The sequence below is a fragment of the Streptopelia decaocto genome (assembly GCF_964273445.1).
Source record: "Streptopelia decaocto genome assembly, chromosome: 1".
NCBI lineage: Eukaryota > Metazoa > Chordata > Aves > Columbiformes > Columbidae > Streptopelia > Streptopelia decaocto.
Window position 1 is genome coordinate 38,151,369 of NC_138663.1, and position 23,123 is coordinate 38,174,491.

A 23,123-nucleotide genomic window follows, 5' to 3' on the forward strand; every position below is an offset into this window, starting at 1 on the left:
TCAGTGCAGTGTATGTACAGTCTGTCTTCTGTTTTGGCCATTTTGCTACTCTGATGTCTAATATCAAATACCTCCCCTGAAATAGCCCCAGAAAGATATAGGTATGTCTTTATTTCCCCCTTTAATATTCTGATACCTGCTATTATTTTAAAAATATATTGCTTCATTCGATCAAATGGTTTTGGGCAATGCACAAAGAAGGTTGAAAGGCTGGTAAATGTTTCTAATCCAAATTTTAACTATTTTGTTTAACTGACAGCTGCTTTACAACCTAGTCAATGTTATTGTGTCTCTTTTTACTTTGAATGGCAGAATACCTAGTAAACATTTAGCATAAAGCATAATAGAAATGAAAGTTTAGAGTGATTATTTGTTTTAATATGAAAAATGATACAGTGTTCTGAAGTAGGTCATCTTTTAGATTAGCTTCTACTTTAGTCGTTTCCTGAAAAAAACATTCAGAATTTCTTTTTTCCAGGTTATATCTTTTCAGAGCCATTTCTTAAAAGCATAGTTGCACCTTACCTAATGGCAGTTATTTCACCATAAATTTTTAGAATTGCTCTGTTTATACCACTCACAGAGAATGAAAATCTTGGAGCTAGGCTTATAATAGTCTGAGATAGCTATTTATTTTCCTTATGTTGTTGTTATGATTTTAGTTGGATGAAAGTAGCTGGACAATGGCACTTTCACCTCAGCAGACAGGAATGTTTGCCAATCTAGACATGTCCAATATGACAGAAGATGTCACAATGAGTGCTGTACTGTTGCGTGAGGATGATCCTGGGGAAGCTGGTGAGACAATATGAAGTTTTCATAATAATTTACTGTATTTTTTATTTGCGGGATATCAATATATGGTTGCTTTGGGTTTTTTTTCTGTGTTAAAAAGTTCAGAAAGTTAATCTCTTCCAGTTTTTGGTGTTTTGAGAGTTTGTGTCTTCTGTGGAACCTGATGGCACAAATAGGATGCTTTGGTGATGTAAGACACAAACTGGATTAATGAGTTTGTTGTTAAAACTTTCTCAGGTGACATGTTTACAGCAAAAGTTTTAGAATTATTTGACTTACCTCATAGCTTTTGTGTATCTTACTGTCTTAGCTGATAAGTTCCTCTGACTTATGGGATATAAATAGTTCATATCATCATTGTCCTCATTTAGATTTATAAAAGACAAGATGCCTTCTTATCAGAAGGGCTTTTTTTGTAGCATATTGGGGCTTTTTTTACCAAGTTGTGTCTGACTAATGTGTCTGTTTCTTCTTTAATCTGTTCCAGCTACTATGAGCATGTACTCAGATTTTCTGCATTCCTTCCTGAAACATACATCAACTACCATTTTCGATCTTGTGGATGAGTATGAAAGTATTTGTAGCAGTCAGGTAAGTAGTTCGCTTGTTTTTTTAATTTATTTTAGAATAGAATCGTAGAATCATTTTAGTTGGAAGAGACCCTCAGAATTGAGTCCAACCATAACCTAACCTAGCTCTAGCACTAAACTGTGTCCCTAAGAACGTTGTCTAAATGTCTTTTAAACACCCCCAGGGATGGTGACTCCACCACTTCCCCGGGCAGCCTGTTCCAATGCCTGACAACCCTTTCCGTGAATAATTTTTTCCTAATATCCAATCTAAACCTCTCCTGGCACAACTTGAGGCTATTTCCTCTTGTCCTATCACTTGCTACTTGAGAGAAGAGACCAACCCTCTCCATGCTACAACCTCCTTTCAGGTAGCTGTAGACAGTGATAAGGTCTCCCCTCAGTCTCCTTTTCTCCAGGCTAAACAGCCCCAGTTCCCTCAGCTGCTCCTCATCAGACTTTGGTGCCCCAGGCCCCTCACCAGCTTCATCGCCCTCCTCTGCACTCTCTCTAGTATTTCAATGTCCTTCTTATGATGAGGGGCCCAAAACTGAACACAGGATTCAAGGTGCAGCCTCACCAGCACCGAGTACAGTGGGACAGTCACTTCTGTAGTCCTGCTGGCCACACTATTCTTGATACAAGCCAGGGTGTTGTTGGCCTAAACTGTTTTACAGTCTCTTCCCTAAGTACTGTAGCTGTTTTTCTTTAAGCTGAGAAGTCACAGTGCTTAACATAGATAATTTAAATCTTCCAGCTGGTTGCAGTCTTATGAGTCACTGAACACTGGCATTGAATAGCATCTCTCTCCTCATACACTACTTTGGCACAGGAATACCCATTGTGTAGCTTGCTGAATGCTAAAAATGTCAGCTGGATGCCATTCCACTGCAAGTGTCAAGAGACAATAAACATGAGCAGATGTATAGATTTTTTGTTAATGATAATAAACTGGATTTAAAAGTACTTACTTCTCTTGGATATAAGTAAATAAAATCATTATATTATGATGTTTTAGGAGTTTTCTGCTACATTACTAACAAGCTGGCAGTAGAGGACTCAATGTTATATCTAAGGTGTCTCTTCTTTTAGACAGTTTTTATTTCATTAGCTGTTGACTGATAGTTTGGGATCAGCAGGGATTGGCAATTTGAAAGAAAGAAATTGTGATTTTTCTGTCAATATGTGTTGATCACAACAGAGGGAGGTGGGCAGAATATTTTTTTTAAGAGACTTCATACCTGTGCCTATGTTAACAAAATACATTTTTGGTAGAGGGTTGCTAGCCCTGTTTTGTGCAGATCTGTTGTTGTGGCTGAGTTGGACAACGTCGAAATCTTTAATGAGGTGTGTCTCACAATTATGTGCCCAAGTGGGCAGCAGATGAGTGGTCTGTCTTGATTTGGTGAGAGACTTCCTTTTCCATTTCAGCTCAGAAGTTCCACCATCTCACAGAATGATCAAGTTCACATTTAGTTTCCTTCTCAGAATCACAGAATGTTAGGAATTGGAAGGGACCTCAAAAGATCATCTAGTCCAGTCCCCCTGCCGTAGCAGGAACACCTAGATGAGGTTACAGAGGAAGACGTCCAGGCAGGTTTTGAATGTCTCCAGAGAAGGAGATATTAATGTACATGGAAGAAAGTTGGTTATTTTAGTGTTTTGGTTTTTGTTTGTTTTCCAGTGGTTGCCTTTGCTTCCTCACAGTCTTTTGGTGCCTTTTAATTGATCAACATAAGCTATTTTTATCCTGGATTTGTACAGTACCTTGCAAAACAAAGCTGTTCTCTTGGTTTATGGCCTCTAGGCTGTTTTAGTATTATTTTTATTAATAAGGGAATTTATGGTGTGGAGTATCATCTACCTATTTCGAAGAGATGGTAATCAAAGTTGTTGTTGAAAGCATTCAGGATAATGAAAAGATTGCTGTAATGGCGTAGGAAAAAACTACAATGATGGGGAATATTAACCGTGTATCTATTTATTTACCTCAGGTGAATATACTAGGGAAAATAGTTTATCGAGCAACTCCTGGACAGCAAAAGTTTTCAAAAACTGCCAGTGTCTTGTGGCTTCTCAAGCAGGAGATGGTAACTTGGAGACTGTTGTCCTCGCTTTATAGGTAATTCATTTGAAAAGCACGTTATGTTTTTGCACTGAGCTTGCTTTCTTGGATATATTTTTTATGAATATCTAAATATGTAGTAAAGCAATCAAGTACCTATTAACAATCTGCTTATGAAACTAGGTGCTGATACATGTGCCTTATCTATTTATGGAAATGGAAGTTGTAAACATGCATATTCTTTTTACCTTTGCAACTTCTAGTATTTTTTAAAAGAACATTTTTCTAAAGGTATTTTTAAATGCTTTCACTTATTATGCGTTCTGCTGAATTTTCTAAGCTTTATTTTAATCATTAACCTTTTGCACTTTTATTTCTAGAGATAGAATACAGTCTGCACTGGAAGATGAAACTGCATTTGATATCACAGTAAGCTTAGACTTTTGGGTTTTGGGGTTTTTAAGCAATATGATAAGCTAAATGCTTGTATTTTATTTTTACAGTGCCAATATTGCAGCCACTCAAAATTCAAAGATGAAAAAATGAGATTGATTTTATTTTTATCACGACAAATATATTATTTAATGTATCGTGAAAACCGAATTTCAATATTCAGTTGTGATGAGAAAATGTTAGTGTAAAAATATTATAAACTATACTTTGTTTTATTTCCTGAAGTATTCCACATACACTTGGAAGATTCACTAGACATAACTAACTTATTTACTTTAAAAAGTTGCATCAGTAGTGGTAATGTTCCCATAGGTCAGAGACAGTTTTGCTTTGCCTAACAGAAGAACATGTGGTCTTAAGCTGTCTAGCCTTCACAGTTCCAATTTTTTTAGCATTCTTGTTTCAGCTGTAGTTGTCTATGTCAATACAGTAGTTCTGGCCTTTGCTGCCAGAATATGCTTATGAAGACAAAACAATAAGTGACTCTGCCTTTCCAAAATTTATTATCACAGTTGCTCTTTTCTCAGTCATAAAATAGCTTCCTCTAGGATTCCTGCTGCAAAGTTGTCACTATTAAATTAAACACTGTTGTGCCAAAAAACAAGCTCCTTTTACCTGTGTTTTTTAGGAAAATGCATCTTCTGTTCTCTTTTTGTTGCAAGTCTAACGAAAGCTAAATTAATGCAGGAGAGCAGATGAAAAGATCAGGGTTCTGGTGTTGAGTTTTTTGGGTTTTGAGTTCTTTTTTATTTGTTCATGTTAAATGTGCATATGGTCTTGGAAAACGTAATATTTTTCTGTGTACAGTAATAAATCAGACTTAGGATAATATGAGTGAAGCTAGTGGAATCAGTGGTTCTACTATGTAGAATCTTTGTGTTCATATGTTTGGGAATTATATTCTGAACCTAATTTTTACAGTTTTTAATGTGAGTGGATGTAAAAGATCATCCGAATAAAACACATGTATAGTGTTGTCTGCTCCTAAAAAACTAGTAGAGAAGAGGCAGCATACAGAACTTGTAGAAAGTTTATGAGTTAGTATGTGTTCAGTTTAGTATTCGTGGTTTTATGGCAATTTTTCTATGAGGTAATGATCAGCTTTTTCTTAAATAGGTTTTAACTGCTAGTGAAAAGACGACTGTGGACAACTTGTTTCAGAAAGATTCACTTGTTCGCCAAAGCCAGGTATGATGGAACGTTTTTAAGATGAGAATAGAAATAGCTCAGCAGACACCTAAATGTTTATAACACTAATGCTTTATGCACTTTATAAGCTCTTTCTAATACTTTATATATATATTCACTGAAGTGTGATATTCTCTGTATGTGTAAAAATGGTGCTTTTTAGCCTCTAAAGATCAGAAATGTTTCTCAGGCTGGCTTGGAGAGAATGGAAGGCTGAGAGCTATTCACATTTGGAGCATCTGTTACATATCACTGGTGATTAATAAACCATTAAGTAGCACTGTAGTAACTGCAGCATCTAGTGAGAAATATAGATCAGGTGGCTAAAGAACCTTCGTATTGGACACTTAAAATGAGAGTGGAATAGTCTTCAGGATGCGTATACACCTTTTGTTACCATGTAGACAATTAGTAGATCTAGAGATGAGAGGAAGGCGGTTAAAATATTATTTGTTACATGTTTGTTTTAAAAATATGGCTTAATTTTATTCCAGCTGGTGGTAGATTGGCTAGAGAGCATTGCCAAGGATGAAATTGGGGACTTCTCCGATAATATTGAGTTTTATGCAAAATCTGTATATTGGTGAGTTCAGACTTTCTTTGATTGTATACATGCTGCCATGAAGTATAAGATGCACAGACACAGAATCCCTCTTATAAATAAGTCAATTTTTAAAAGTTGTTCAGTTCATTTACTTATTTTCTTTAAATTCTTAGATGTAAAAATTGAGACTTCATACCCATCTGCTGAAGTATATCTTCTCAAAAGTCGGCTACTGCTTTTGGGAGGAAAAGATGGAGGGGAAACTATCAAAGCAATTTAATTTAATCTTAACTTTGATGCAGATTTGATTTTTTTCATCATAATGCACCATAGGAGATGGTCAGCTGCTGATGAGCCTGTTATTTATATTGGATGAAACAATTTTTATTATGTGTTTCTCTGGCTCTAATTTTTGCCTGTTTTAAGTGCTTGTCATCACTTCGTGCCATTGACCCTTCACCAGAAGCCATTATTGTTGTCTGTATTACCAGTGATGGATTTTATGGCAGAAAAGACCAAAGACTATCTTTCATGCTAGATGCCTAGCATACACCTGCCAGTGAATACAGGCTTTTGGAATCATGTGTTCATCCTAAGTTAAATTTCTGTCCTAGACTAACTTTAGAATGAATGCTAATGGGAAATTTTGCTCAAGCAGAAATCAATTCATAGTTAATAGATTAATGATTGAAATAATGGATGCTTCTGAAATAAATATATGTGAATTGATTCTAATATTGTACCTCTTGAGAAATGTTGTATTTTCACAACAGTAATGCAGTCCATTGACAAACCAACGAAACCAAGTGTGTCCCTTCTGTAACCATATTCCATGTAACAAAAAATATTTTTCAATATTTGTGTCTTATTAAAAGATGCTTGCTAAAAAAAACATTTTTCATTTTTCTGAAGACCATTTCACTACTTTCAGGGAGAACACATTACATATCCTGAAGCAGCGACAGTTAAGTACATACATCGGAAGTTCTCGAGCTCTGGTAACAGAATTAGTAAGTATTATTTAAAAATAAGTTTTGGTTTCAAAATGTATTGGAGAGAACATATATGCTATTTTCACAGGCTTCCACCAATTTTTAGATAGTTGTACTCTCCAAAAGTAGTTGTACTATCTGAAAATTTAGTACAGAAATTGTGAGGCAGGGCACCTCTGAAGTTCCTTTTGGGATACATGGACTTCTCTTTCAGCAGTCACTTCCATAACCCCACCCCTCATCACAAGTACTTGTGGTCTATTTGGTGAAGTAAATGGCTTTATTAGTACTTTTTACATCTGAAACAAACTCATGTTTCTAACCAGAAAAGCTTATAAAACTGGAAGCCCTTGCGGATAAGGGTGTGCTGGTTTTGTACAGTAACTAGCAAAATGAAACCAAGTCCTGATGAGATTCCGTGAGAGCTACTATAGTAAAAGCTAATAGGAGGGAAGTCAAGGAAAGCACTGTCCAGCAGAAGGAGGTAATGAACTGTCTCAGTGACAGTGGAGCATAGCAGATTAATTCAATTGGGGACTGAAATGAGGTATTGATTGGCTTGAGAAAAAATCGTTTGGATTAAATAGAAGCGAGTACAGCTGTTATGAAATGCCTTCTTGGTTAGAAGGTGGAGGAAGAAAAAGTCTGGTAGGTAGAGAGGCAGAAGGGGAAAGTATGTTTGAGGGTGAGAAGAGCTGGAAGATGAGAAGTTTAGGGCAAAAACCAAGGTGCTGGAGTAAATAGGAAATTTCAACGGCTCCTTCTGATAGGAACGGTGACAGAAGAGGTATAAAAGAAATGAGAGAGGAAAACAGGGAAGTATCATGCTAGATATTACATGGGTTGTATAGATTGTTGTGCCAACATAAAAAGTGACTCCAAATTATAAAACAGGGCAGGAAATCGTCAGAAGAGGCATATAGGTATTGTGTGGATGGATGGTGACTTTTTGCCTTCCAGGATCCGGATGCCCCTATAAGACAGAAACTGCCACTTGATGATTTGGATCGAGAAGATGATGCGCGGTTACTGAAGTATCTCTTCACTCTCATCAGAGCAGGAATGACAGATGAGGTAAGCTGCAGAAAGTTACAGTATCTTCTTGGCTAACTAGTGTAACTTATTTTAAATTTTACTGTTAAAGCTAATGGAAAGCTGTGTACTAAAATGTCTGTTTGAATTTGACTTACAGTGATCTAATTTTCAGTATATTATCAATACTGACAGTGATGGACTGCTAAATTAGTATTTTAATAAAATCTTGCCTTTAGTTAGGTAATTTTGGGTGTAGAATAGATATTAAGGAAAAAAATGTAGAATAGATATTAAGGAAAAAAATGTATCTTTGGGCTTTTTTTGTTTTTTGACAATATTTTTTTCATTTAGTGGCTTGATACTAAATACAGCCAGACAAACACACAGGATGTTTCAAAAGAATTTTTAACTGCATCTCTAATAATCAGTGGATTATCATACAGGTGTCCTTCTCCATATACTAGTGTGGAACACACTCACAATTTTAACCAGACAGAGGGGTTTGATATATGCTTTTCTTAGAAACAGCATTAAATTAAACACACTCTACTTGCTCTACTCCTTTAGTGTTCCCTTGGGTATGTGATCTGAGTGGAGATGAGAGAGAGTCGGGTTTGTTTTTATCACTTTGTTGTATGAACAGTTGCAACTGTACATTTGGAGCTGTGTCCCAGGACTGAGAACTGGGGACCAGCGCACAAATTCCATAAGCTAATACTGCCATAGAAGAAACCTAGTAATTTATGGCGCTTACTGTTATTAGTTAAAATAACTTATTTGTCTTGCTGTCTACCTTTAGTTTTCTTACCTTTGTTGTTTGGCAGGGGTCTTCAGCAGTGAAAACTCTGATAGACTTTATCTAGAAAGCATGTTGTTATCCTCCATTTGCCCTTTCACTGTCAGTCTGCTTGTTCTCCCACCTTAGAGAATATATGGTGTGTACCTTGTATTAATACTTAGTTGAGTAAAATCCAGGCAATTTCAGCCTTAAAGCTGTTCTGAATAACGATTCCCAGTTGCGAAGTGACTTTCATGGTTTAATCATGTAAATACTTGTGTTGTGATGTTGTTTAAAGGCCGCAGCTGGAAACTGATTCCCTTACACTAGGCTCTGTGTGTATACGATAGCCTTCGAGTAATGGGGCAGAAAAAAGGGGCTTGAGGTTCTTGTGCCCAAGACCTTAGACATAGGAATGTGGTTACTTGTTAGTATTCTGTTCCAATATGGTGTGCATCTGTTCATTTTCTGAAACTATGGGCACATGAGCATGTTGCTGCTGGGCAATGTAAGTATAAATTTGCACCACCAGTTGTTCTGCAGTTGCTACTGTCGTGTCCCTACTGTCTAAGCCTAAAGTGGGTTATTCACTACTGAAAGAGTTAACATCTTTCGAGTTTACTCTGAACTAAGAATGAACCCCTGTTCATTTACCATACAATAGGTAATATACAGGAGGTAAGGTAGAACAACTTATCTATTCTTTAAGTTTACTGTTTGTCCCCATTCCCAAAATGGCTGAATGTCAGCAGCCTTCCAGTGTGAAAACAACAGAATTTGGCTGAACCAACTAAGACTGCATATTGCAGTTTCCCTCACTGTTCATACTGTTTTGTCCTGGAACAGTACCAGTCAGACTAATTAGATAATCTTTAGCTGACTTTTTTACAGGGTGTAGGATTAGAAGAATTGTAGGCAAGCTTTTTTTGCACAGTTTCTGTTCTACCTTCCTTGCTATTCAAAATAGCTTTGAATTAAACCTGTTTGTGCTAGTGCATAGATTGTAGAATATAATTATGGGAAAGGTGAGATTGCTATTTTTAGAAGTGCTTGAGGGGTTTGGAAGGCTGAGTCAGCTGGAAGAGTACATAACTGCATGGAGAGATGGATTATACATCTAAGCAACAAAGTGACACCTTAAACCAAACTTCTCAGAAGGATGCCTAACAGCTGTTTAAATAAGCAAAGATGAAACTGTAGCATATTTCTCGCATTGCCGTAAATACTGACTGAAAACCTAAAATGTTTAGTGGGAAAAAACTGACATTTTATTAGCTTTGAAATCTTTCAGTTATTTTGAATTTAAGATCCTTTGTGCTTATTTTTTGCATAGTAGAATCTCTACACGAATTAACTATTTTATTAATGTTGAGATTCTTAAAGGAGAAGCTGGTTGTTTTCCTACCTTGAAGTCTGTTGCTGAGAATATCCATTATTTTTCAGGCACAGCGTTTATGCAAACGATGTGGTCAGGCCTGGAGAGCTGCAACTTTGGAAGGATGGAAGTTGTATCATGATCCTAACATAAATGGAGGTATCTACTTCGAAGGGCATTTGAGACAAATGTAAAAATAGGGCAGAGAGCATTTTCTTTAACTGTCTGTGGCAAAGAGAAATAGCTCTTTTCACCTTAAGAGCCTTTTCTGTATCTAAAATATGTTACCGTGTCTGAACATGTGAAAACTAATTATGAAATTATTTTAGTTGAAAGGTTTACTGGTTCCATTTAACATGCTAAAGTCACTTTCTTTTTGAAAATTGAGCATAATCATTAGGAAATCTATGTCTCAGAGTTCTGGACAGATTTTCTCCACCTCTGTATAATATTTCACTCTGTATTTTCTCAACATCTGACTTGTGCTGCCTAGCAAACATGTTGTTTCTTACAGACTCAGTTGGACTCTATGTCCAGCTTCAGAAAGGTATAGTAGGACTATAGTTCAGCAAATATAAATGTAGGAAAAAGATGCTTTTAAAATATTTGAAAATTGCTAAATTACCTTTTTCCTTGTTTCTGGGGTTCCTTGCTTCTCTTTACGCTCAGGACATTGCAGGATTTAGCAAAGAATTTAAGAGCATTTCTAAGTGGTGTGTGTAGCTGGGTCTGGAAGGTGCAATGCTTTCCTACTTTTTCAAGCCCTGTTACTTTTATCTGAATACCTCACTGATATTCTGGTCTTGTTTTGAGTGTACCTACCTACATTGCTGTCACATGGGTTTTAATTCCATGATGCATGCCCTTGTGCAAGTGAGTGCAGAATACCAGCACTGAAGCAGTGACATTTTTTAGAAGTTTGTCTTCCTTAAGATATAAAAATTCCTTTTCTCCTTGTGTTTTCCAAATGTAAACATTGTAGATATGCTATGGACAAAACCACTATTTTCTTTGAAGCTGGGTAGCAGCTAAGCTTTCCAAATACTGTAAACAAGATAAGCGTGTACCAAGCTTCCAGAAAAGCCACCTTCTGGTCCAGATGAATACATCAAAGTGCTTTGGGAAGAGTTCCAAAGGGATTTAAATTGGGTTAATAACAGAAAATTTGCTTTACCTTGTTACTGGTTTCTCTTATTTTAATAGCACCTTTTTCTTTTTATTTTTTTATCTTTTGCATATAGGAAAAGAGCTGGAGCCTGTTCAAGGGAATCCATACAGGTGCATTTGGAAAATAAGTTGTTGGCGTATGGCTGAAGAGGTAAGATAATGCTGATGTACTTGATAATAACACAGAGATTGGAACTTTTCTGAAATCTGTAACATGATTTTAAGTAAACCTATCCACTTTATGTTTGCTGCTTATAGGATTTGCAATTAATGTTTCCAAGAGATCTTATGAAATAACATATTTGTGTCTTGTAGTGAGAAATCTACATAATCAGAACCAATTTTTCCAGCTTAGGAAATGCCTGACTTTTTTTATTTGATTGAAACTGCTTACATTCACTTATACTTTCATCTTGACTTATTTGAATGGAAAAGGAAAAACATTACTTTCTTTCCAGGTCAATATAAATTTTTCAAAGAGGTTACACGGGGATACCAGTGAAGGGGGAGTCACTTGCTGTTCTTATTTTGTGTCCTGACGTGTCCTGTGATTTTCCAGCTTTTCTTGTAAACTGTTAGACGGAACATTTTGTGATGGATTAATCTCAAAATGTAAGATGACTAGAAAACATATATGCTTTCTAATTAAAAGTTACATTTTTTTCTGTTTATTTTAGGAGCAGTTTAATAGATATGAGAGAGCAATCTATGCAGCACTCAGTGGAAACCTCAAACAGGTATGTCAAACCTCCTAGTTAAATGGTGTTTGGTAGTTGTACATTTTCTTTCTCATATGTGACAGTGATATCAGAAATACTGCAATTAGTAGTTATTGTACTTTTAAAGATCTAGTAAACAGGACAGTAGCAAATATTGCTGCTTCAGTAGACGTGTTTTTTGTAGGTTTGACATGCCTTAATATCCTTGATAGACTTTTCCTAGTATATGCTAACCTACAGTACAAACAGTTCTAATGTTGTTTTAGTTCTAGTTTAGTATTATTTAAGAGCTTATATGATGTCACCATTCTTGTAGATGAGTTGGAGTATTCAAAGATTATTCTGTACCTGAATTTCATTATCGATACATTTTATACTATGTACAAGGCTCACTTTTAAGTATTTCTCTCTTTTTATTAGTTTTAATCCTCCAGATGTTTTTTGTGATTTCCCACTCCTAACCGGTGATTTTTTTTTAATTATTTGTAAGAGCAATGAGGAACATTGCAGGCTATTGGAGAAGATTCCTTGCTGTTTTAGTAATTGGTGGTAAGCTCCTATTTGAGGAGCTTGATTTGAGCCCCACACCCCCAATCTTGGTATGATCTAGTAAAGATAATTCAGAAAATAAAAAGAGGGGGGGGGAATGGGGATTGTTTTCAGTTTTTATTCATTGAAATTTAAAATTAATTCTTTTACATGAAAAAAGGCATTGCAGAATTGTACAGACTTATAGAACAGAAGATATTTACTTTCTTGTGACAGAGCAGGAAGTCATTTAATAAAATTAAATTTCAGTAATTTTTAAATTACTGTAAGAGAGAAACATTTAATGAAATGCAATGTTTTCTCTGGAACTTGTCCCAGGGTTTCACTTGCCTGCAAGAGCCTAGCATGATTCAGAGAACTGGGTATAAAGTTCTTTAAATCACCATAGTGGTGGCACTCCCTTCCTCCTACCTTCCATCGCTCGCTGCTGCACTGAGACTTGTTCAGCCCTGACATAAACCAATAAGGCAAAGTGATCCTGCTGAAAAATGATGGGGCAGAACCGTGGATGGTCTTCATCTGGATTCCTTGGTACACAAGACAGGGAATGGTGTCGGAGTGGTGCTGCTGCTGGGAGGAGAACAGGACCATTTATTTTGACTACCTTTGATACAAGATAATCAGGGAACTAGAGCATTATTCAGTGAAACTATTTTTTGTGTCTTGCTTTGAGGGAAAGGCTGCTGTTTAAGATGGTTATTAGTCTGCTTTGGTGCCCAGAAATATGATCCTAAATTACAGTTGCTTTGTTTGGATTTTGATAGTTCTCCATCTCAGATAATTTTTGTTCTGTTTTTTTGTTTTTTTGTTTTTTTTTTTAATATGTAGCTTCTTCCAGTTTGTGATACCTGGGAAGATACTGTTTGGGCATATTTCAGGGTCATGGTGGACACTCTTGTTGAGCAGGAAATACGGACCTCAGTAATAACTGCAGAGGAGACGGAAGAGCTCCCTAAGGATTATTTAGAAACAAAGTAAGTTTTAGGTAAAATTATGCTTCTGCACTCAACAAAGGGTCTTGTATGATCTGTTTGGAATATTCAAGGTAACATTTTTTGCCTTTTCTCTCCTACTTTGAAGCTGGACTTCAGAAAAAGTTTTTGAAGAACTTCAGGCAACAGACAAAAAGGTACATATTAATTACAGTGTTTCTCCTCGCTGTTTACCATTTTAAACTATTTGCTAGGATGTACTTTTACTCCACTATTAAACAAAATGCTCAAATATGTGCAGTAGCTGATTAATTTCAGGTTTTCTACCTTTGTGATGTGTAATTTCTCAGTTCAAATAGATTTTTGTATATGCTGCCACCTGTTAATGATGAAAAAGTTACAGGTTCTGTCTTGCCCCCTATCTGCCAAACTAGCTGGGTGTGATAGAGGAACAGCTGACTGTCAAGTACTGTCAGACATACAAAGCAGACAAACTAAATCAACTATTTAATACTTTGATAAAAAGTGCAAAGATTGATTACATGTCATTTTCTTTATGGGAAGTTTGTGTGCATATTCCAAAACGGGCCTTTCAAAATTTAAAAGCGTATGTGCTTAGACTGTATTTCTTTGTTACTTTTAACAACCAGGATACTTACTTAATTTAAGATGGAATACATAACTTATATGTTAATTTTGTAAAGATTAAATTGAAGCTACACTTATTTGTATTTGATGGAATAGATGTATTTCTTATATTGCTAAGACAAAGACATGTTGAAAGACAGCTTACAGATTGGTGCAGTCAGCCACATATACCCAGCTGCCTTTGCCTTTCTAGTGCAATCCTCACCACAGAGCAGCTTTACAGGTGCATTTGAATTGTATTTCATGCATTAGTTCCTCTAGCAAAAGAAAAAAAAATCTCTTCCTCCTCAAGTAAGTTTCTTTAGGCCCTTTGTTTAAGGATTTATGCATATTGTTGGTTCTTCTGTGACTGCAGAATCTTTTCTCTGTAACGTTGCTATTTATTCTCCTCTTTAGAGAAAAAAGTCCTTGGTCTTGGATGTCTTCCATGAAAGTATTAACTCCACAGATCTATATTCTGGTTATTTCTTTCAGTTTGTCAATATTCTTGTAATTTGACACTGAGATACCAAGTGCCTTTTCTCCTGCTTTTTGTGCAGAATATCCTTTGAAATAGGATAGATTTTTTTCCCAAAGGAACTTTTGCTTTATTTATAAGTTTGATTTCTTTATACATTATGCTATAAGATTTTACTCAAAGTTTGAACTTTCTTTTTCTGTCCCCAGAGGGTTATAGAGGAGAATCAAGAACATTATCATGTGATTCAGAAATTCATTATACTGGGAGATGTGGATGGTGAGCTTCTCTCTAAGTGATTTTTAAATGTCAACTGACTACATTATTTCTAGTGACCTTTCCAGAAACTTATATGTGAATGGATTTTAGAAGCACAGAGTAGGTAAACTCCACCTAAAAGCTAAGCTGCTTCATTAGTCAAGAACTGTAAGGACTTTTTGCAGTTTGACGTACAAGGTAGTTTTCAAAGAGGATTTGAAATCATGTAAACATGTCAGAATATGTGTGAGACTACAGTGTTTTCTGAGAAATTACAAAATACCTATAGCAGATATTTAAGCCAAACAGCTAAATCTTTCCAAACCATTGCTGTTCTGTTTTGTTGGGCTTTTGAGGCTAAATTATATTTGTTAAATAAATGCATAATTTTGAAATATTTATTAGGCGTTTTTTTTTCCTTGTGATATGGCTAATATTGACGTTTCCTTTGTGGCTATAGGCTTGATGGAAGAATTCAGCAGATGGCTTTCCAAAGACAGAAGCGTGCTCCCAGGACACCTCCTTCGTTTCATGACGCATCTTATTCTGTTTTTCCGCACTTTGGGTCTGCAGACTAAGGTGAGCTCGCTTCTATTTGATTTGGTGTCATAGCAATAGCTAGTCTGTCAAGTAGAAAGGGTTACGTGTAAATATATCAGCTACCTGCAATGATGGTAAATTATTACCAGGCTGATGAAGAGCTGCTCGCTTAAATAGTGTATTTGTTGGTCTTAGAGTGTAAGTACAACAGTGAAAATTAGAAAAGAACATCCTCCTCACCTCCAGTTCAGCTTGAAAATTATTTTTTGAGGATCTACTCAGAAGCCCCTTATTGAGAAGGACCTGACTCACACTTCAATGTCACGCTTATTCATAGCAGCAAAGATGCTTCGAATATAACCTGATCTTATACACAGTCCTTGAAATTGTACCTGTTGCTCTAAACTCATAAACGTTTTTGCTTTAGGTAACTGGTACTAGCTGAAACTTTATTTTCCCCAAATATATACTAAGTGTAGCGTACTAGCTACCTAGCTTGTTCATGCTAAATAGACAGGTAGGTTGCATAGGCTGCAATTAGTCTTTTCTGAGGCAATCACAAGGATTAGAAGCTCTCCTTTTCTACTGTTTTAAAAATTAGAAGCAGTTATATATTGAATGAGTTCCGGAATGTAACCTGTTTTGGCAAAAGACAAATCTGTGTTTTCATTAGATGATTTGAATACAGCTCTGAGTTATTATGTTTTTCCATGCCTCTAATCACTGCTTCATTCCCCTGTTGAAATTTATTCTGAAGTCCGTTAACATTTAGCTAATTAAGGGGAACCTGTGTGTGTGTATACACATACATTTTTTTAGCAAGACTGAAAATTTGATAGAGTAGGTCTTTAAACTAAAGTATGTTAGAACATAAAATAGAACCATAGAACGGTTTTGCTTGGTCATGAGCATATGTTTAACAGAGGGGACAAAAAAGGTGCAATTTCCTACATAAATTCCATTGCGAGATTGTGAGTTGATTACTGTTTCTACAATTTTGGAGTAGGTGAATTAATGATTGCTTGATCCAACTCTCAGCAGATGTCAGAGGAAAGAGGTAGTAGTGCAAGCTTTTATGATACTGATTATTTGATTGCAGAATCATTTTGGTTGGAAAAGACCTTTAAGATCATAGAGTCCAACTACTAACCTAGCACTGCCAAATCCACCACTAAACCATGTCCCAAAGTGCCACATCTATATATCTTTTAAACACCTCCAGGGATGGTAACTCCACCACTTCCCTGGGCAGCCTGTTCCAGTGCTGGACAAGCCTGCCTGTGAATAAATTTTTCCTAATATCCAATCTGAACTTCCCCTGGTGCAACCTGAGGCCATTTCCTCTTGTCCTGTCTCTTCTTACTTGGAAGAAGACACCAACACCCTCCATGCTACAATCTCCTTTCAGGTATTCATAGATAACAATAAGGTCTCTCCTCAGCTTCATTTCCTCCAGGCTAAACAGCCCCAGTTCCCTCAGATGTTCCTCATACAAAAACAATTTTAAAAATAGCTTTCCAGTTAGACCAAACACTTTATGATGCAGTTGCTGAAAAAGAAAATCCTTGGAACACTAAGTCTTTGAATCACAAGTTGTACTTTTTTTTAATCGTTCTCCAAGAAAAACAGTTCTTCCAGATGAGCCTGTTTGAATGTGTAGATTACTGAAGGCGGGGGGGATAAGCAAATAACCTTGCGTCTGTGTAAAAATGGTAGCCTGTAAAGTTTGTGGGGGGGTGGTGGTGGTGTTTGGTTGTTTTTTTCTGCATTATCTTATTTAAAATTGAATTTGTATTTGTTTGCAATAAGGAGGAAGTTTCTGTTGAAATCCTGAAGACATACATTCAGGTAAGCTTAAAGATAGTTTGCTTTCTCTGGTGTAATTTAGACATAAAGGAGGAAGAAAAGGAGACTTAAGGTTACAGAAGGAAAGAGCTATGATGCAGTTAATGCTCTCTTATCAAGTGATGCATGGAAGCTTGCCTAATAAGCAGAGTTTCTGTCTGCAGTGCTTAAATAAGAGATGGTTTTATTGATCCTTGTTTAGAAACTGAGGAGTGGAATCTTACTATATCGGACCAAAACAAATATTTGTTACACATTTATGTTTTTAAATGAAACATCTTTTTTACATAAGTAGATGTAAGTAACGTACATTAAAAACAGATGAATATAGTATGTTTTTCTAAATATTTGCTTCTTATTCTGCAGCGCATGATATCTGAGAAACACACAGATTTAATAGCATTCTATGTTAGCCACTTGCCCCCAGAGCTGGCTGTTGCTCAGTATGCTTTATTTCTCGAAGATGTTACTGAAAGTGATCAGCGCCACCACTGCCTTGAATTAGCAAAAGATGCAGGTGAGATATGCTGATATTTGAATTATCATTTTATACTCTGGGTTATTTTGTATTTCAGTAGTTTTTAATGCAAGACCTAGCTATGAAGATGATGTTATTTCCTTCCTGTGTCTCTTCATTTTTCAGTTAAATAAAATTATTTGCTGATCACTTCTTCAAGTAGGTATATATCAAATACATGCTTTGGAGCTTGACGTGATCATATTATTTCAGAAAATTAATTAAAATATGTACCTTTTTGTGGATTTAGGAAGGTTATGAGTATCTTAATGTTTTTGTCCTATTAGTAGTACTCTTTCCTAGCTGTGGTGGGTTGCTTGCAATAACTGTAAGATTCCTTCCAAGCCTATACATCAAAGTAAAGGGATTACAGTGAAGCAGCACACTTACCATTGTCTGACAATGCTTCTGTGCCACTCGAAAGTCACAAAGAAATAGATTTACTGCAGACTTCAGCGTCTAACTTTTCTGCAATCCTTTTTTAGTCATTTTATTTTAAAAACTCGGCGCAGGTTTCAAAAATAAAACATTCTGCTTCACCATCTCTAAAAGAACTATTCTGAGCTTTTCCTGGTACGTTCCTGTCAAATCATAGTCTTGCCATCAGAATTGTAGGAATCAGTGGTCTTAGCAAATATACCTGCATGCTGGTCCCCAGCACAGACCAAAAAATTTGGTACTTCTGTTATTCTTTTTCCCATGTTTGATATTTTCTGTTACCTCAAATATCATTCTTCTAAAATACCTGCAATAAATCACATATCTCAAAAGCTTATAATTTATTCTGACAATGTGAGTGTGAGCAGACTGATAAAAACTACTAGTAGTAAGGAACAAGATCAACAGCTGGAGTGTTTTGTGGTGTTTGAATTCATGGTCGGTCTTACACAGTTCTCTCTTACCCTAGGTTTGGATGTTGCAACCATAACAAAAACTGTTGTTGAAAACATCCGCAAGAAGGATGCTGGTGAATTTAGTCACCATGACCAAATGTTAGATACAGGCACAACTGAGGTGAGTATTCTTTGTAGCGCAGATACTCCAGTTTGCAATCAAATACAGAGTCTTTTACCCCATATGATCCATATTTCTCATTCAATTATGGTGGAAATTCCCTTGAAAAAGCCTGTGAGGGAAATGCACTTTCCATGTGCCCAAGTGAGGAGTAATTGCACAAATTCATCACTTCTGTTTCTACATCTCCTTGATTCTTCTGGGCTGTGGTGTATGTTGCTCAGCAGCAGGTCTGTATGCAAACCATAAGTGGAGATAAAGCCCTTGAAAAGACTGTAACAAAGTACATTGTAGCTGAGAGTAGGATATTATTGTAGCTTCTCAGAATTATGAGGATTAACACTTTGGATCTCAGATGTAAGGTGTGACTTGCTCAAGTGTCATATTCCAGCTATAACAGGCGTTGCCTTCACAACAGTTTCCTTGCTGTCACTATTGAGTGTTGGTTGGATCCAACTCAGTACTTCAGTGACAGTGAGATACTGCTGATAGTTTGCGTTCAAAGTAGTGTTTAGAAAGCAACTCATAGTTTGGAAACTTGTGGGAATTTTTTTGCTGTTCGGTACAAAGTTTAGACTCTCTAAGCCAAATAGGTAGTTTATCTAACGCAAGAGTTGTAAGACGGTGATTGCAGGCTGATGGCACCTCTGAAAGTTGTAGCAAGGGCTCCATAAACAATGTTTGTACAGTGTATTCTTATTAAAGTTTGAGGAAGATGTATGGTAATCCATGAAGCTTTTTTGAGAGCTGTTGCTCATCCATTGGTCTATCTTGGGAATATTTAGAAATGAATTTTTGAATTATTATAGATTGCAGAGTGTTTTCTAAACTTTTGATGCTAAAGTTGTGAATAAAGCAATCCTTGTTAGTCTGTCATAATGCTATCCAAAGATCTCTAGAAACTTGTGTATTTCATTGACCAGATTTGATGTGTCTAACATCAGCTGCATGCTTGAAATGTTAGTGAATCTATATGTTGTTTTTTACAGGCGGATCAGCTGAAAATAGATGTGATTGACTGGCTCGTATTTGATCCTGCACAGAGGGCAGAAGCACTTAAGCAAAGCAATGCAATCATGAGGAAATTCTTGGGTACTAAACTTCACAAATATTGTAGAGATTTAAAATGTTGGTTTTATTCTCATTGGCTTTTGGCACTACTTTTCATATAGCTTTGAATCTAGTCTATTAAAAAGCATGAGTTTGTCAGTTTATAAAAATGAAGTATGGAAATTGCAAAGCTGTTGATACTCAGCTTGCATTCTCACAGCATCCAAGAAACATGAAGCTGCAAAAGATGTGTTTGTGAAGATTCCCCAAGACTCTATAGCAGAAATATATAACCAATGGGAAGAACAGGGAATGGATACTCCGCTTCCAGCTGAAGATGACAATGCCATACGGGAACATTTATGTATTCGGGCATATTTGGTGAGTTTCAGACATGCTATATTCCAAGGTATTACTGATAAATAACGCTGGCTTTGCCTTGGTGGTGAAACTTTAAGCTTTATTAATTTGATTTAACTTTTGATTCCTGGATGCACTATAGCTGTGCAATTAATGACATTCTTGTAATTATATGAGTCAAAAATGTCCAAACACTGTTTCCAATGCAATCCAGGAAGCCCACGAAACCTTTAACGAATGGTTTAAACACATGAACTCAGCTCCACAGAAGCCTTCTTTGTTACCACAAGCAAGTTTCACTGAAAAGGTGGCCCATGAACATAAGCAAAAGAAGTACGAGGTAGGTCAAAGTTCAAGTTGTTATTTACTATAAACATTTACATTCTTGCTTAGCAGGCAATCTTAGCTTAATGAAACAGAGTAGAAGACTGCTAATTCATATTGCTTGAGAACTCTATTATAAATTATTCTATTTTTATGTTGAAAAGGGAGTATGAGGATAGTAATGCCACTGCACAATAAGCTCTTTTTTTCTTCTGTGACTCAGCTTTACATATAGTATTTTATGCTGTAATAGTAATTATTCATTAGAATGTGTTGATTGTCAGTGTTATTAATAAATCTGAGTACTTGATTCACTTTTCCCTGGAGATGGAGGATGAAGGCTATCCTGTGTTCTTGCATGTGTCACGATTTCTCCTCTAAAAGGTGCTGCAGTTCTCTTTGTTCTGCCAAAAGTTATTTTTGCCTGTCTGCCCAGTGTGAACACACTGTATTCAGTTTATACATGTATTTGTTATATAAGCATGGCAGAATAAGTTCTTTAAAATTATCTTTCTTTAGTGGCTTCTAGTGCTTCTGAACAACCGGTCAAGACTTTCTGGACAGGGAATTAAGCAAGAATGGAAATAGCTGTTAGCAGCAGGCTTTTAGGTTTTGGCATTTGGCTAAAGACCCTAATTTGAATTAGAGCTGCACTGGCTGCTGCATGCTAGGTACAGAATATGTGTTAAAATAGCCTTGGAAATTATCCTGTTCTGCAGTAGTTTATTTTTCATTTCTTTGCCAGATGGACTATGGTATTTGGAAAGGCCTCTTGGACGCTCTTACAGCTGATGTGAAAGAGAAAATGTACAATGTCTTGCTGTTTGTTGATGGAGGATGGATGGTTGATGTTAGAGAGGTAAAATTAATTTTTATATCATGGCATAGACCACAAAGTGTAGATTTTACCCAGTTGTACCCTTGTCATCTTTAGTTTGATGTGTTTCTGTTTACTCCGGTATAATTCACTCTGGCCTTGCTGTGACCAGTTACAAATTGCTTCTCCTTCAGTTACCACATAAATCAGATCTGGCAGTCCAGTCTAGGCTGGTTAGTCCAGTTTTGTGCCTCTGACTCTACTAGTTATGTGGTTATGCTGAGTTGCCTTTTAAAGGTAAATTTTCATAATACTAATACATTATTTCGCTGTGGTAAGGATGCCGAGGATGACCCAGAACGAACACACCAGATGATTTTGCTGCGAAAGCTGTGCCTGCCCATGATGTGTTTTTTACTGCACACGGTGTTACATAGTACTGGACAATATCAGGAGTGCCTGCGACTGGCTGACATGGTCGCTTCTGAGCGACACAAGCTTTATACGGTGAGTTACTTACTGAGAGCTGCAGACAGCTTAGCTGCCATGTAAAAGATCTGTGGGTTGACTGTGGAAAAAGCTTCTATAGAGAGAGGAAGATGCCATATGTTCCTTAACAGCATAAGTTTCTTCATCTCTTCCCATTCACTGCAGTAGTAAAGGGTTTCCTTGTATGCTGACTTAAGGAATCAAAGATTCAACTTTGAAACACTGAAGATGATGACAATGTTTTGACAAGCATTTCTTCAGGGTAGTGCAGTTACTAATTTTTGGATGAGGGCTATTGAATTGAAAGAAGTCGAACTGCAGAATTGTAATAGATTTCAGAGCACTAAACAAGCAGGTTTTGATTTGGGGCACTTGATCTACCTAACTAACTCGTCCTGCAAAAGCCTGAAAAACAACCCCGAAAAACCTTATCACTTAACAAAAAAAACAACTAAACCACAAAACTCTCTCTCTCCCACCCCCCCTGCCCCAGTCCCCCAAAAAACAAGGATTAGAAATCTGAAAAGAAACATCAAGGCTAAGAAAAAAACTGTGATGCATTCACCTGCATTGGCTTAAGATCTCTGCCAGCAAAACCAGGAAAATTAAATTTGGCTGTTTCCCAGTAATCTCTGTAGTAGTTACGAGACAGAGCTATCTTGAGACTACCTTCAGGTTTTGGATACCGCTACTACTGGTTTTCCAGTCCTTTACTAAAGGCCGTTCTGAAACGTCTGATGTTCACACTGTCTTAAATAGAAAGCAAAATAGTACACTAACCACCATTTACTTTTATATCATGCTATTTATTGCAAATAAATATAACATCATTATGCTTTTTTAAAAATTATTATTCTTAGGTATTTTCAAAAGAAGAACTTCAAAAGCTTCTACAGAAGCTGCGGGAATCTTCTCTGATGCTTCTGGACCAGGATCTTGACCCTTTGGGATATGAAATTCAGTCATAGGATTTGATGTAGATACTTGCAAAAACTTCTGAACATGGACATTCTGCTTATAAAAAAGAACCAAACCATGACTCGGATAAGCTGTTCTGATTGCTGGGGAAAAAACCTAGCCCTCAGATTTCAATTTGAACTTGAAAAATTCTGACCAACTTCAGAGACAATATTTGTTATACAGCCTTTTTCATCTTTTTTTTTTCTAATAAAAGTGCTTCACAAACAGAAAATGTTTTGTCATTTTAATCTAAAATGTTATTATGCCTATATGGTGATTGTATGAATGCCCTTAATCTCTTTGCTATGGGCCAAGTTGCTGCCTGCAGACTGGCAGCATTACTCAGGAAAAGAATGTGCAGGTGTACGGTGGAGAGAAGAATGAGACTGCAGGAGGATATAAGCGGAAAGCAGAGCAGAAGGCAGCAGATACAGAGGGCTGGAGGAAAGGAATGTCCAAGGAAGAGAGCCAGTGGAGGGCTACCACCAGCCTGTCAGAAGAAAAGGGCTTGTACTGCTCTCACCTACATTGTGTAGTTGCTAAATCTCAGTCACAGAATGGTTGGGGTTGGAAGGGACCTCTGGAGATCATCTAGTCCAACCCACCCGCTAGAGCAGGTTCACCCAGAGCAGATCGCACAGGAATGTGTCCAGGTGCATCTTGAATGTCTCTAGAGAAGGAAA

General features: G+C 36.6%; 1 protein-coding gene across 2 annotated transcripts in view; it reads left to right on the top strand.

Annotated features, from left to right (window-relative positions):
• The window catches only part of NUP107 (nucleoporin 107), a 31,148-nt gene extending 8,476 nt beyond the window's left edge, over positions 1-22,672 (top strand). For both annotated transcript variants that reach the window (XM_082054644.1, XM_082054645.1), the window contains exons 5-28: positions 663-798; positions 1,283-1,386; positions 3,359-3,486; positions 3,810-3,858; positions 4,999-5,070; positions 5,565-5,653; positions 6,546-6,624; positions 7,567-7,680; positions 9,863-9,953; positions 11,036-11,112; positions 11,639-11,698; positions 13,058-13,203; positions 13,310-13,358; positions 14,476-14,545; positions 14,985-15,103; positions 16,874-16,912; positions 17,276-17,426; positions 18,334-18,440; positions 19,430-19,532; positions 19,711-19,871; positions 20,065-20,190; positions 20,920-21,033; positions 21,331-21,498; positions 22,341-22,672. In XM_082054644.1, coding sequence (XP_081910770.1) covers positions 663-798; positions 1,283-1,386; positions 3,359-3,486; positions 3,810-3,858; positions 4,999-5,070; positions 5,565-5,653; positions 6,546-6,624; positions 7,567-7,680; positions 9,863-9,953; positions 11,036-11,112; positions 11,639-11,698; positions 13,058-13,203; positions 13,310-13,358; positions 14,476-14,545; positions 14,985-15,103; positions 16,874-16,912; positions 17,276-17,426; positions 18,334-18,440; positions 19,430-19,532; positions 19,711-19,871; positions 20,065-20,190; positions 20,920-21,033; positions 21,331-21,498; positions 22,341-22,448 — 2,460 coding nt within the window. In that variant the 3' untranslated portion in view covers positions 22,449-22,672. The remainder of the gene's footprint in view (positions 1-662; positions 799-1,282; positions 1,387-3,358; positions 3,487-3,809; positions 3,859-4,998; positions 5,071-5,564; positions 5,654-6,545; positions 6,625-7,566; positions 7,681-9,862; positions 9,954-11,035; positions 11,113-11,638; positions 11,699-13,057; positions 13,204-13,309; positions 13,359-14,475; positions 14,546-14,984; positions 15,104-16,873; positions 16,913-17,275; positions 17,427-18,333; positions 18,441-19,429; positions 19,533-19,710; positions 19,872-20,064; positions 20,191-20,919; positions 21,034-21,330; positions 21,499-22,340) is intronic.
• The last annotated feature ends 451 nt before the right edge of the window (positions 22,673-23,123 follow it).